This window comes from Gymnoscopelus braueri (genome assembly GCF_963280865.1).
Source record: "Gymnoscopelus braueri genome assembly, chromosome: 17".
Classification (NCBI taxonomy): Eukaryota; Metazoa; Chordata; class Actinopteri; order Myctophiformes; family Myctophidae; genus Gymnoscopelus; species Gymnoscopelus braueri.
The window spans coordinates 9,818,727-9,833,726 of NC_137617.1; the positions used below are offsets into that span (position 1 = coordinate 9,818,727).

General features: G+C 42.4%; 1 protein-coding gene across 1 annotated transcript in view; it reads left to right on the top strand.

Annotated features, from left to right (window-relative positions):
- LOC308104937 (phytanoyl-CoA hydroxylase-interacting protein-like) overlaps window positions 1-15,000 on the top strand; it is a gene marked incomplete at both ends in the record, with an annotated part of 27,063 nt that overhangs the window by 7,141 nt on the left and 4,922 nt on the right. Inside the window, one exon of the mRNA XM_080455576.1 lies at window positions 12,574-12,770. Within this exon, the coding sequence (XP_080311702.1) occupies window positions 12,574-12,770 (197 nt within the window). The remainder of the gene's footprint in view (window positions 1-12,573; window positions 12,771-15,000) is intronic.

The window sequence follows — 15,000 nt, forward strand, 5'->3', positions numbered from 1 at the left end:
CAGGTCTTCTACATAGCCTTCTATTGAATGCATTGGAGTCCATGGGTGTTTGTAACTATTTCCAGTTTACATGAACCACGTGACTGACGCTGTTTCTGCCCCCTCAGTGGCGGAACTCTCTAATGTAAGGCTCTGATGTGAGCGACCAGCCGACCACAGAGAGCAGACCCTGGTCAGTCTTCTATCTGACGTTGTCTTGTGTGTGGTGTGTTAGTGACCACAGAGAGCAGACCCAGGGTCAGTCCAGGAGAGAGCCGTGGCTAATTACCTCTCTGTGACGGATGAACAGAGATCGCCCTCTCCTCTTTTCACTGGTAGGATGGAGGGATGATCGAGAGAGAGGGAGAGAGAGAGAGAGAGAGAGAGAGGGGGAGAGGGCACAACAGAGAGGACAGCGGGGTTCTTTCTTTGTTGTATTGCTTTTTTGCATCCTTCCTTTACACTTGCTGCCTTCTCTCTCTCTCTCTCTCTCTCTCTCTCTCTCTCTCTCTCTCTCTCTCTCTCTCTCTCTCTCTCTCTCTCTCTCTCTCTCTCTCTCTATTGTCTTGTTCCAAACACATCCCTCTTTATAAAACAAGTTTGTCAATCCTACACTGTCTCACTCTCATCTGTACTGTTCTCTTCTATTACTTTTGTTTTCCTGCGTGTATTTATACATGTATTTACACACACGCGCGTGTGTGCACACACACACACACACACACACACACACACACACACACACACACACACACACACACACACACACACACACACACACACACACACACACACGCAGAGTCTGTAGTCTCGCTATCTCCAATCTACGTCCACTGCTTTGAAAACCAATTGAACTGGTTCTGCAATGCTGACATTTTGAAAAATGACTTTTCCCACACAGTTTTAGCCTACACTGAATTTAGGCTCGCAACAATTAGCTACAGTACAAACTTATAATTACCATTAATCAAATAAGTATATTACAGTTACTATTGATTCCATGCTTGCAGCAATGACCTGGATTGTTCCCTTTTTTAAATTTGTTTTGTCCCTGATAGTCCCTGGTATTCTGTGTAATCTGGTGTGAAATGTGCCGTGCACATCTGACCACATGGATTTAGGACTAGGAGAGGATGAGGAAAATGAACACAAAAAAGATACAATCCCATCCCCGTCTTCCTTTGGGAGATTCAAAGTTCCAATGTGGAACCACATTTGACTCCCACCAACATGTCATCCTCAATCAACTGATGTCCAACATTCAAATGTATCCTATGTCAGAAACACACACACACACACGTGCGCACGCGCACACGCACAGTGATACTGTACAGTTATCACTGTGGTTTAATCCAGAACAGATTATAATCCTTTTTTTCACCCTTTTCCTTCAAACCGGGGGGGGGGGGGGGGCTTAGAGGGTAGGGATAAGGGTCAGAGAGAGCAGCGGTGGTTTGATGCAACTATTATACTGACTACTGCAACTATAGATGATTTTCTCAGCGATTATTCGATGTATTGAATAATCGAGAAGTGCGTTTTATATATATATATATATATACCGTATATATATATATTTTTTTCATGCAGAAATAGTGTAGGACAGTGTAGGAGAGACAGATAGTAGGACGGCTGAGAGGGAGACAGTGTATTAGAGACAGACAGTAGGAAAGCTGAGAGGGAGACAGTGTAGGAGATGTACAGACAGTAGGTAAGCTGACACTGAAACCGTGTAGGGGAGACAATTCAATTCAAAGGAGATTTGTTGGCATGAGAAAACATATGTTTGCATTGCCAAAGCAAGTGTCAAAACAAGTGTCTAACAATTTAGAGACAGATAATGCTGAGAGAGAGACAGAAAGATGCCGTAAGGAAGGCTATGTTGGGATTTTATCCAGGAATGGTGTTGTACGCTCTTCAGTATCCATTCCATTCTAGACTGTTAGCAATACTCGGTCTTAACGATTGCTCATGTGATCTGTGAAATATAAAATAATTTAAAAAAATCTTTTATATTTCACAGATCACATGAGAAATCGATATTCCAATCGAATCATGAATTCCAATCAAGAATTCCAATCATGAACGCAGCATCCGATTGCGGTGGAACTTTGCACACATATTTGCACAACGTTGAGGAACAAATGCCACCCTTTCTACATTGCCCTATTATAGCGCAACCAGGAGGCCGACAAATGTTGTCCAAACAAATCGGGACATATTATCTCTTTAGTCAAGTGATCCGTCCGATTTTTCACATTCCAGCCTGATTGGTGAATTCCGAACATTGCTGGCCCACACTAACCTACCTGACCTGGCGGAGACCTGTGCTCCGAGGAGCACTTTTTCTAGTTTACTATCATATTTTGAATTATTCAGTTGATGTTGCACGACTGTTTTATGCTCTTACTGTACTATTGACATTATCATTTTACTAATCTTGTAGCTGTACTTTAACAATCTTGTAGCTGTACAGTACTTTAACAGTTATTAACTCTTTCACTGCCAGAATAAATAAATAGATGGATTTTCAAGTAGTCACAGAATATTTATCTCCAGTATGATCGATCCCCTGATGGTTGCTAATCACGGGGGGTTTCACTGTGCTTCCGCAAAGCACAGTGAAAGGCTGCTTGTTATAGGCCGTTGAAAATAGCATGTCTCGTTAAAAATACATAGAAAAACACAGGAGGCGAGAAACTGTACGGAAGATTTCCCAAATACGTTAACCAAGAAATGTATGGAGTGGTACATCTTGGATCACGTGATCTCCTGGTTCTGCGTGCATCTGGGGATGAAATGGTCACTCATGTGATAGCGAAGAACACCATCTAGTGGAAACAAAACAAAAAAAAGTCTAAAAAAGTTTTCAGTTTTCAATACTTTTACTTCTACTCCACTACATCTCAGAGCCAATTATTGTACTTGTACTCCACTGCAATTATTTGAAAACTTTAGTTACTAGTTACTTTGTAGATTTTATTACAAAACATATATTAACCACTTCAGCCCTATATACATTTCGGCCGTTTGAAAATAGCAGATCTACAAGCTCAAAATGCGTCGCGATGCGTAGCAAGATTTTTTATACATTTTTTACATTCGTAAACATTCTGCAAAATGAGTACTTTCTACTTTTGGTACTTTAAATATATTTTGATACCAATACTTTTGTACTTTTACTCAAGTGCATTTTTAATTCCAGACTTTTACTTTTACTGTAACAGAGTATTTCTACATTGCAGTATTGATACTTTTACTTTACACATTTGAGTACTTTTTCCACCACTGCTGTCTGCCATGCATTTCTATGGTACTGTTTCTGCTGGTTGTCCCCAGGTCTAAGCTTATACTCAGGGGGATTGAGCCTTCTCTGTGGCTGCCCAAAAGCTCTGGAATGAACTCCCCCTCCATGTCAAGCTGGCCCCCTCACTCTCTGTTTTTAAAACTCCTCTTAAAGGGATAGTTCACCCCCAAATTGACTTTTTTTCCTATCGATTACACACCCCATGGAGACTTGAATTCATGGAGATTTTTTTGTTTTTGTCGCATTCCTAAGCCAATAATTTGATGAGCGGCAGCGGCGGCTCTGGTAGGAGACTCAAAGTGTCAACTTTGAAGCATCTTTCCGCCGGTCATCAAATTATTGGCTTAGGAATGCGACAAAAACAAAAAAATCTCCATGAATTCAAGGCTTCATGGGGTGTGTATTTGTTATAAAATAAGTAATTTTTGGGGTGAACTATGCCTTTAAGGCCATTCCACACCAATGCAACTACTTGCAACTGCCATTTGGAGATAATGGTTGCAAGGAGTTGTAAGGAGTTGCAAGGAGTTGCATTGGTGTGGACTGGCCTTGAAGACACTTTTTTTATTACCAAGCTTTTAATCCAGTTTGAGTTTTACTTGTATTTTACTAGTTTTATTTGTGTTTCATGAGCTTCTACTTTATGAGTTTATTCGTTTTTTTATTCTTTTTACTTATATGATTCTCTCTGCTTTATTGTGTTTCTTGTACTCTTGCTTGTGTGTCTTCGACATTTTCTGTAAAGCACTTTGGTCAAATCTGTTGTTTTTAAATGTGCTCTATAAATAAATTGGATTGGATTGGTAAAGATGCACTGGTGCGCTGCTCTTCCCAAGCGCCCGAGCATAGCGCTTCAGTGCTCCCTGTTTTTGGGGGGAGCGTACCTATGTTCCCTCAGCCCTATGTTCCCCGAAAAACGAACACTAACCCCAACCCCAATCTTGGAACCCATTCCCTTTGTTTTTTGCCTCTGGGGGCACCATCTCCCCTTTCTTAGCTCACTTCCTCCCGGGGACTTATTTATTCCTACTGACAACAACACGTATGTTTTGTTTTTGATGGTCCTGATTGCGTCTGACGACCCGATGTTGAACCGTTACCACAACCCCACGCGACTGTGTTTTGGGGCGAGCAACATCAGAGGACCCGCGGCCGCGGTGCTTGCAACTGCCATAAAACTGGTCGGGGAAATGAATCGAATTCATTCTCATTTTTCTCAAGTATAAAGAAAAACGAAAATAATGGGCATTTTTACTATAATTTCAGTTTGTTTTAGTTAGTTTTCTAAACACACAATACAGTTTCAGTTAGTTAGTTATTGTTTTGTTTTTTGTCAGTTAACGATAATTTTAAAATGTTTGTTTTCGTTATTTCGTTCGTTTCCGTTAACTATAATAACCTTCTAATATAGATGTCCTTTCCTTCTTTACATAACCTTGTAGGAGTGAGGATAGTGAATAGCGTTGCACACACATACCCGCAACTCATTGCAGTGGTTGTCACACGTTTTAATTTCAAGGACCCCCAGTTTGATATGCATTAGTCCACGGACCTTTTGTTCTCTTGTCTGGAACTTTTTCATCTGTTGTTGTTGGTTGTCATGGCTACCAGTTCCCATCTGAGGTTGTGTGGGAGTTCCGACTGCTCCAGTCCGTACTTAATGACTGCTAGCTTGCATAGCGTCTCGAGACTAGGTCTCAAGTCTAAGACGAACAGGTCATCAGACCTGTTCGCCTTAGACTCGAGTCCTAGTCTCTGTGTGGAGCCTCTGATTCTGTCTCCTCCAAAGAGGATGATACGATCTCCCACCATGCAACAGCACATAGCAGCCCTCCCATACTGGTCCAGGTGTTTCCGCTTGGGGTCAACATTCTTCCAGCATTTCCCCTTGGGCTCAACCTTCTTCCAGGAGAAGGTCTCTGGGTTGAATTTCCACAGATCATCGACGGTACTGTCCAAGCCATAAAATATGTACAGCTCTCCATGGTAGGTAAAGGCTGAATGAACCCGTAGTCTTTCTGGACTAGGCTGTGCAGAAGACGTAATCAGCCAGCAGTTGGTCTCTGTGTCAAACACACTGATATCGTTGTGTCCTCCCGGACGCACGAATACAAACATCTTTGTCCCGATGATGTTGGCAGAGTGACACTGTGAAGCAGGTGGTGGAGTTCCCATGGCGTTAATTGAAGACCAGACCAGTGGTGGTGTCCAGACCAGTGGTGTCCAGACCAGTGGTGGTGTCCAGCTTGTAGATGTCATTAGTGATAGTCTGCTGGCTTTTGCCTCCATAGATGTACACAGCCTTCCCCAAGACACAGGCTGAGTGGTTGTACCTCCCCTCTGGAACGGCCCCAGAAACCTTGGTCTTCAACCATCTGTGGGTGTCCACATCAAATGCATAAAGCCTGTTGCAGTAAGGATTCCCTCCCCATATGTAGATCACATCTTCTACCAGCACGGCTGTGTGGCCCACACGCCTGGAGGGAACCTCAGAGGGACGTTCTCCTCTTCCAGATGTCACTGGGGTTAACTTCATCCAGTCCAAAGACACTGTGTTGAGGACATACACTTCCATCTGCTCCTCGTTGGCCTCGTTGATTGTTGAAGCATGTTGTAGCAGCCTCCAAATGAGTACACCTTGCGCTCCACTGCAACAGCAACACGGTGCGTCTTCCGTCCTCCTTTCAGATGAACTGTCCAGCGCAGCATTCCCACACCTACCACTCACTGTACGATGGAATGGATTTAGATCAATGGCGTGTGTTGCGGCGATAAGATATTACACGTTCCTTTTATACTAAGCTCCCCGTGATGGGAGGAAGTCATATGTCATAGGATGTCATGGATGTCCATATTTGGTCATTACAGTGGAGGACATAATGACATCATCAATCATGGCAAGAAGTAGGAGTACTAGCAATGATTCCACGAACGCCAAATTGTTACAGTTCCTTAAAGGGGCATGATATCAACTTTTTCAAAGATGTTAACAGATATACAGCTGTTGCTTGTGACAGGGAGCAATAATATAAGTAGGTCTGCTATTTTCAAAAGATTTTTATACATTTGAAAACTTGAAACGGGACATTCTGCATAATGAGTACTTTTACTTTTGATACATTAAGTACATTTTGATGCCAATACTTATGTAAAGAACATTCAGGGCATATTTGCCAGTATTAGCCATATATGGATAACACCGCAAGGGGAATCATGGCAGGATGCCCAGAAACCTATATAAGGGGATGAATGACTCATTCAGTCCCGACCTCTAGTGACCCAGTTAATCCCAACTTTCCCATATATGGAGATCCCCATAGAAGGAGACAACCAACCCCCCCAAGTTTGACATCATAGAATCTCTAGACGGCAATAGTTGGTTTACACAGCCTAAAGCATATTCTCACAGTGGCTTTGGATCTGGTTAACGAATCAGCCGATTATCAGTTCAACAACTTATATACTTTTACTCAAGTACATTTTGAATTACGGACTTGTACTTGTAACATAGTATTTCTATATTGTAGTATTGATACTTTTACTTAAAGTAAAACATGTGAGTACTTTTTTCACCAGTGGTAATGAGTGGGTGGCTCCTAACCCGTTAAAACCGGGAACACATCTGTGTAGCACTGAGTTACAAATGTTCGGTTTGAATAGCCAAAGTATAAGATAATGGTTAAAGGGTTAGCGTCATTTGTATTGTTGACCTATACCATATAGTGCAGGTTTCGTTCAACTTCGACCCCTCTGTCACATGGTACTATTTTTTGTGTCCAGAATCACTGCGCCGCGGCAGCCTACTCACCCACAAAATATATGACACAAAAAATAGTAACATGGGACAGAGGGGTAGAAGTTGAACGAAACCTGCACTATATGGTAGAAATAGGTCAACAATACAAATGATGCTAGTTTTTTTTATACATTTATTTTTAATGAGCGGCCCCCACCAAATCATGGAACTACTTAATATTCATCAGAACCGGACCAGAACTCTGACCACGGGACTCGGGCAATCAATTAATACCTTTGCAACCACTACATTCATGCCAAGTATTTCCTACAGCTTTAAGTCCAAAAATCCAAACTAACCCTTTAAAGTGGTTCAAATCTAAAATGACAGATGCTTTCCCAGTCTTAGTGGGATAAAAGAGCCTTTTTTGGGTGGTGTTGTATCACCAAGAGTGGCCAAATGGGAGCGTTAAATGGACACTGGTCAAATTAATGCTGGAGGGGTCCCTGTGTCCATTTCCTGTCTGTTTTATGTGCCTGCAAACAAAACAAGCCCACAAATTGCTATTTGAGTCAACACACTGTGTTCCATTTAGTCCTGACGTGACATCTTGCTGAGCGGGAGGTCCTGGTCACTCCCTGCAGTACAGCTGCTGGCCAGGATAGAGAAAAAAAACACAGGCTCTGTGTGTGTTTTTGACAGCTTGATGGTAAACGATCGATATATTTTAGTCATAAAATAGATGTAGTTGTGCAATCTTTCTTATTGTCACACATACAACAGCTAGATTAAGCCATTCTATCCGGGAACGCATCTGTCATTTTAGATTTTAGCTGTAACCGTTATTGTCTCTGCCAGGCCGAAAGCCATGTCGAGAGTATGGTCGCTGTGAAACTGTGCACACACACTCCATGGATGCCATTCAGAACCTCTGCCCCAATTTTTTCACATGGGCCTGTTATAGCGCCACCAGGAGGCCGATTTGTGCAAAAAACTTTTTTTGATAGTACTCCTACAGGTTTTATCCAAACGTTACGCAAATCGGTACACAGTATGTCTATAGTCATTAAACTTACACGTTGTATAGATTCGATTTTTTCATCTGGTTTTATCTTGACAATGTGCTTGAGCAGTATCTACCATGTGTACACACTAGTTGCACACAACTCTTACATGTGTCATCTATACAAACTCAGTGTAAAGTTTGAATTGTGTCTCCAGTCTACTGTCTGAATGGATATAGTGTCTAATTTATAGTCTATAGCTGTAATCCAGCAGAACAAATGCAATCCATTTCACAATTGTTTGATAAATTAATGTTTACCAGAATGGTTCTCAGCAGAGGCCGTTCACACCAAGTACTATAACTATAACTGTATCTACAGAGATATAGTTTTAAGAACTTACTCTAACTCAAGTGGATGGCAGAGTCCACACCACAACTACAACAATTTATAATAGCTATATAGTTATAGTGCTTGGTGTGAAGTTGCTTTAAACATTAAAATCCTCATTGTTATTATATCCATTTCTAACTGACAAATGTAACCAAAAGGACCGGTTCTATATGGTCTACTGTCTGCATGGATGTAGTGTCTAATGTATAGTCTACTGTCTGAATGAATGATGTATCTAAGAGAGGGGCAAAAAATCTTCACGTGCGCGAGCGGAACGTCCGTGTGCGGCCAGTAAGAACGGCCACATTCATTAACATAGAAGAAAAGCAGCGCCTGTGCGCTTATGCTCGTGTGTCCTCTGGTTTTTGTGCATAATGTGTAGTCTATACTGTCTAAAATAAAGTGTTTTCATTGACCCACTTTTTGGTTTTGAGCCACTTGTTGACAACCGCTGCTCTTCACACAGGCCTGGCCTCTCTGCTCCCATTAATGAAGACAATAATCCACAGATTATGCCCTGGTCCTGGCAGTCAGTGAGATTATGCTATATTCTGCTTCAGATTATACAGTATTGTGCAGATTGGGCACGTGAGATTAGGGTGCATTTCTGTTTTTGGTTGCTGCTCTGGTCTGCGTTCATCCTCTTAAGAATAAGTCCACATTATTTGTATGGTTCTCATGTGCTGGCAGGCTGGCAGCCATTTCAAGGAAAAATCTAATTTAGTCTTAAATCTAATTTATGCTTTGTCGCACGGTGGTGTCACTCGTCGTAAATAAATAATTTACAAATGAAGAATGCGTTGCATCCCATAAGTTTGGTTTAAAGGTCAAGATCACTTTGGTAGAGGTTTGGGTTGTGTAGTTTACCTTGCCATGATGTAACTCCAAAGGACAAGAAATCTAAAATAATTGCTCCATTGACTAGAAATTGATAATTCAAAATATGATCCTCGTTGACTTACATTGTACGGTGGAACAGCTCTCAAAGTCACAATTTAACATGTAAACGAACACAAACAAAGCTGATCCAGACAAAATAGAACATCACCAAACCCAGTACTGTATGTTTTTTAATAAAAATGTCAACTTTCCAGTCCGGGTTTTCTTAATAATAAAAATTGCACAATCAACAGGAAGTTGACATTTGTATTAAAAAAACAAACAGTACTGGGTTTGGTGATGCTCTATATTGTCTGAATCATCTTTGTTTGCATTCGTTTTATGTGCTAAAAGAGTGACTTTGAGAGCTGTTTCACCGTACACTGTAAATCAATGAGGAGCATATTTTGAATTATCAATTCCTAATCACTTAGCAATTATTTTTGATTTCTTGTCCACCTTTGGAGGTACATCATGCCAAGGTAACTACACAACCCAAACCTCTACCAAAGTGGTCTTGCCAGTATGATTTTTAATATCTAGGAAGTTTCGATGTTATTAATCAGTAAGGTAGAGTATGTTAATGCCAATAACACACACACAAGTATAATACTATAAAATAGTACATACTGTGCTGGTGTATATGTTGATTACTTGTTTGCATATGCTATTTAGACAGACGTGTCTAAATAAGTGTGCTTGGAGCTAAGAATGTTATTTACATAGCATGTTGTTTAGACAGATGCTAGGTTTTATGTTTACCTGGTATCCCAGTTACTTTGAAGCAGTCAATAGTATTTTTGCTGCACTCTATTTACGCAACCATTTACTGTCATGTTTTATCTCTTTTATCTAAATGCCTAAATGGTCAATTTAGGCCTTTTCCCAGCTCATTTTCGCCTCTCATGCCCTTCTCCCCCTCTCCTAGGAGAGGAGAGGAGAGGAGAGGAGAGGAGAAAATAAGATGGGAAAAGGGTAGAAGATGAGAAACGAAGAGAAAGAGAAAGATCTCGTCTCAGGATAGGGGTCCCTTTCATTAAAAGGCTTTCTGTCTCTTCCCTCGTTAATGAACAGGAAGAGAACCGCGTAAGTCTCATTGACACTCACTAATTAACTGTTCACACTCCACAATGCAACTGAACCACCGGCACACACACACACACACACACACACACACACACACACACACATGTCTCATTAGTATCCAAGCCTGCACTTGCCAATTGCATGCTTGTGTGCTGCCACGGGCCACAGAAATCAAATACGTCCAGCTATCTGCACGCACACACTTGCATGTATTGTATATACACGCACATACTGTACACACCTGCAAACGTCACACTTTCACACCTTTGTCCATGAGCATATGGACACAGCATGCACTCTCTTTCTCTCACAAACACACACGCACACGCGCACACACACACACACACACACACACACACACACACACACACACACACACACACACACACACACACACACACACACACACACACACACAGTATTTGACCATTTCAGCACTGCAGAGGCACGGACAGACACAGTGGGCTGAGCTAACTGCTGATCCGTACTAATAAATAGATAGCTATTTAGATTACCTGTCGGATATATTCTATATAATAGAAATGATGCACAAGACCATCAGTTAAGGAGCTGTTACTGATTTACAAAATGTTTAAGTTTTACTTTTGAATACTTCAGTATTTTTAAAGGGTGTGCCTTAAAGGATGTACAGTACTTAAACTCAATATAAAAAGAAACAGAAAATTGAACTGAGCAACTTGTAGTTGAGAAATATTTAGGAGTATCTATACTTTGTACTGGGGTTGAGTGTGTGTGTGTGTGTGTGTGTGTGTGTGTGTGTGTGTGTGTGTGTGTGTGTGTGTGTGTGTGTGTGTGCGTGCGTGCGTGCGTGCGTGCGTGCGTGCGTGCGTGCGTGCGTGCGTGCGTGCGTGCGTGCGTGCGTGCGTGCGTGCGTGCGTGCGTGCGTGCGTGCGCGCGCGCGCGTGTGTGTGTGTGTGTGCGCGTGTGTGCATGTGCGCGTGTGTGCGTGCGTGCGTGCGATCATCGCCGCAGTAATGGTCAGCGTAGGCTGAGATTTGACATGGGTTCATATGCAAAAAGGGTCACACTGAACTCTGACGCACGCACGCACGCACGCACGCACCCACGCACGCACGCACGCACGTGTGTACAGATCATGTGCACAGACTGCACAGTCTGCCCTGTGAACACACGCACAAAGAGAGAAGAAGAGAAGAGAAGAGAAGAGAAGAGAAGAGAAGAGAAGAGAAGAGAAGAGAAGAGAAGAGAAGACTGTCACTTAATATCCATCCACGTTAACCAACTGACCCACAACATTACTGCAACTAACCCCTAACACACACACACACACACACACACACACACACCCTCTAGCAAAGGGCCATCTAACTTGCCTTTAGGAATAGGTCACTTATACGGTGACATTAATAAGAGTAAAGCGTGTGTGTGTGTGTTTGTGGGTGGGTGTGGGTGGGTGAGTGTGCATGTGTGTGGATGCGTGTATGTACAGTATATATGTACATATATGTATGTATATATGTACATGAACTCTGCTGGTAGCTGTGTCCATGTTGCTCGGTCCAAATCTTTCGAGCAGAAACCCAAAGGTTGTCTCAGATTATCATGAATATATATATATACATGCCTGTTTTTATACGTTAGAGCACTGGTTCTCAACGTCAGGCCTGGGGACCACCAGGGGCCAAAATGGACATGGACATTAATAATAAAAGAATTGGCCATCCATTTTTTACCTCTGTTTTTTTCTAAATAATGCCCTACTTCGCCATACTAACTACAGTGTCAGTGTTAAGCTTCATTTCTTAGTGTCATCACTTCCAATTTCCCTTGTTTAATCTATATCCTGATTGGATAAAATTGGAAATGAAACTGAAACTGAAACGAAAATGCATTTTCTGTTTTATAAAGAGCTGGAGAGACAAGGAGACTCCTTTTACTGAACAAACACTCTATAGCAATGAGTACTATTAGATATAGAACTATTTAACACTTATTTTAACCAAAGAAAATCACTTACCCTACCTTTAAGCATACAATAATAATAAAAACAGTAAAACTACACTGTGCTTGACTACTATTATTTGAAATAACCATCTCAAATATCTATACTTAACCCCTCTCTCTCTCTCTCTCTCTCTCTCTCTCTCTTGCTCTCTCTCTCTCTCTCTCTTTCTCTCTCTCTCTCTCTCTCTCCCTCCCTATATCAGGTACCATGTCAGCAGACAGTGGGATCGGGGAGTTAGACGACTTGCCAGTGCCTCAGAACATCAAGATCGGTAACATCACGTGTGACTCCTTCAAGATCTGCTGGGACATGGACACCAAGGGACGGGACAGGATCACTCACTACTTCATAGACCTCAACAAGAAGGAAAACAAGAACTCCAACAAGTTCAAACACAAGGTTGGCTGGAGTAGAACTACCGTAGTGGTGATAGCAGACAGTAGTAGTAACAGTTGCATAGAACATTGTTACAATGATAATGATGTTGATTGCAGGACATTGGTGTTGCTTTCAGCTCCAGTAAACAGACAGAGGGGCTGTAATGTAGCCTGGTTCCTGACCATAGACCCCGCCCACTCTCTGAGTGAGCTCCTCTTGGTCTGGTGTTGAAATGTGAGCCAGTGGCTTTTCACGATCGAAGAAAAATCTGTCAAATCAGAGTCAGAGGTGGGGGTGGTCTAACGACAAGCCAATCAGCGAATATCTGCTAAAACAAGCTGTGTGATGACGTCAGATGTGGGCGGATCCGTGGATCTCTTGTGATTGGTTTAGGGAAATTTGAATCCCCTCCCCCTGGTAATCGCGGACATTGCAGACAATTTCAGACTGAAGCTCCACGCAGCTTCAGGCTGATAATCAGGCTAGCTGTAATGCCCAGTAATGTAATCATTTTACAAAGGCCATTTTGCACCATGTCTGTCCGTTTTGTCCGTCAGTCTGTCCGTCCGTCCGCCCGTCAGTCCATCCGTCCGTCCGTCCGCCCGTCAGTCCGTCCGTCCGTCCCCCCTGTCCGCGCGTGTGTGTGTGTGTCCGTTCGTGCGTGTGTGTGTCAGTCTGTCTGTGAGCAGATAATCTCTGGCACCGTTTGCCCAATCAACGTGAAACTGTGCACACACACTCCCTGCATGCAGAGCAAAACCTCTGCCCACATTTTTCACATGGGCCTGTTATAGCGCCACCAGGAGGCCGTATTTTGCAAAACAATATTTTTTGACGTTACTCCTACAGATTTTATCCAAACATCACGCGAATCGGTACACAGTATCTCTATAGTCATTAAACCAAACAGGTCTTTCAGATTTTTCATATTCCATCCTGATTGGCTAAGATTGCATGGCTTCTAAAGTTTGCAGGCGTGGTCCATTTTTAACAAAATGCGTAAATTTTGTGAATGTATAATAAGCAGACAGCAATTCACATGACTTCCCTCTATGATTAATACATGCATCTGATTGGGACTTGTAGTGGAGTGCAGACATTATATAATGCCATCTTCAGAAGTTCTGACACCACATACAGTACAGCTGTCCAATAAAATAAAGTAAAACTGACTTCACTTCCAGAAGTTAAATAAACCACCTGACTGACATGACCTGGTAGAAACCTCACACAGGAACAACACATATACGACTTGATTTTTAAGAGTATATTAAATAAGATCTTGCACAGAGAGAGAGAGAGGACATCAGTGTTACTGGATGGTAAAATATTCTCTCTGAATCATCAATGATGCACATATTTATAATAGACCGTTTTAAGCCCTCCCTCCCATAGTCTTATCAACACGTGGCAGAGAGTCGGCAAAGCCTTCTGGTCACTGGCTAGGTAAGGTCGGGATGATGTCATCTTCGGAAGAGCCGTGTCGTTATCAGTCCACGAGAACCCGATTGTCCAGAGGGAAGGGTCATCTCAGCCCATTGAATGAGTTATTGAGGCGTCTTGTATCAGTTTGTTGTAAGAACATGTCAATAAAACCTCAGTCATTAGAGATATGAGTTCTGTGTCAAGGTGACATGGCCATGGTACTGGAAATGGACTTATAGGCTACATGACCTCGTCAGAAATAGCATTAGTGATTAGATTCCATATCTATCATGATCATTGTTGTTAAACTATAATGACATCACAAAGACGCAAGACGTGACGCTGGGAACCCATGCACCAAAAAAAGCGACGCTCACACTTTTTATTGTGCACGACTGTTCTCGCCAAACTTTTTTATTTTCTTTTTTAAAGATTATTTTGGGTCTTTTTCTGCCTTTATTGATAGTAGATGGTGGAGATGGACAGGAAACAGGGAGAGGGACTGGGAGTGACACGCAGCAAAGGTCGTCGGGAATGGGATTCGAACCCGCGACTAGAGCCTATAGGTGGTATGGGCCTGGGCCGCTAGGCCAGCGGGCACCCCTGTTCTCGCCAAACCTGACCATAGTGGGACATCTGGTCAATGCGTTTCAATGAGAATGCACGTGGAAAAACCTGGAGCTGGGGAAAAAATCGGTACGCAACTACGCGTCTGTGCGTGGCCGGTCATTCATTAACATGGGAGCGGGAAAAAGCGGTGTCCACGCGCCCAGTGGGTTAGACAGGAGCTTTTTGGCAGGAAAATGAAGGTACAAAGAAGAGAATG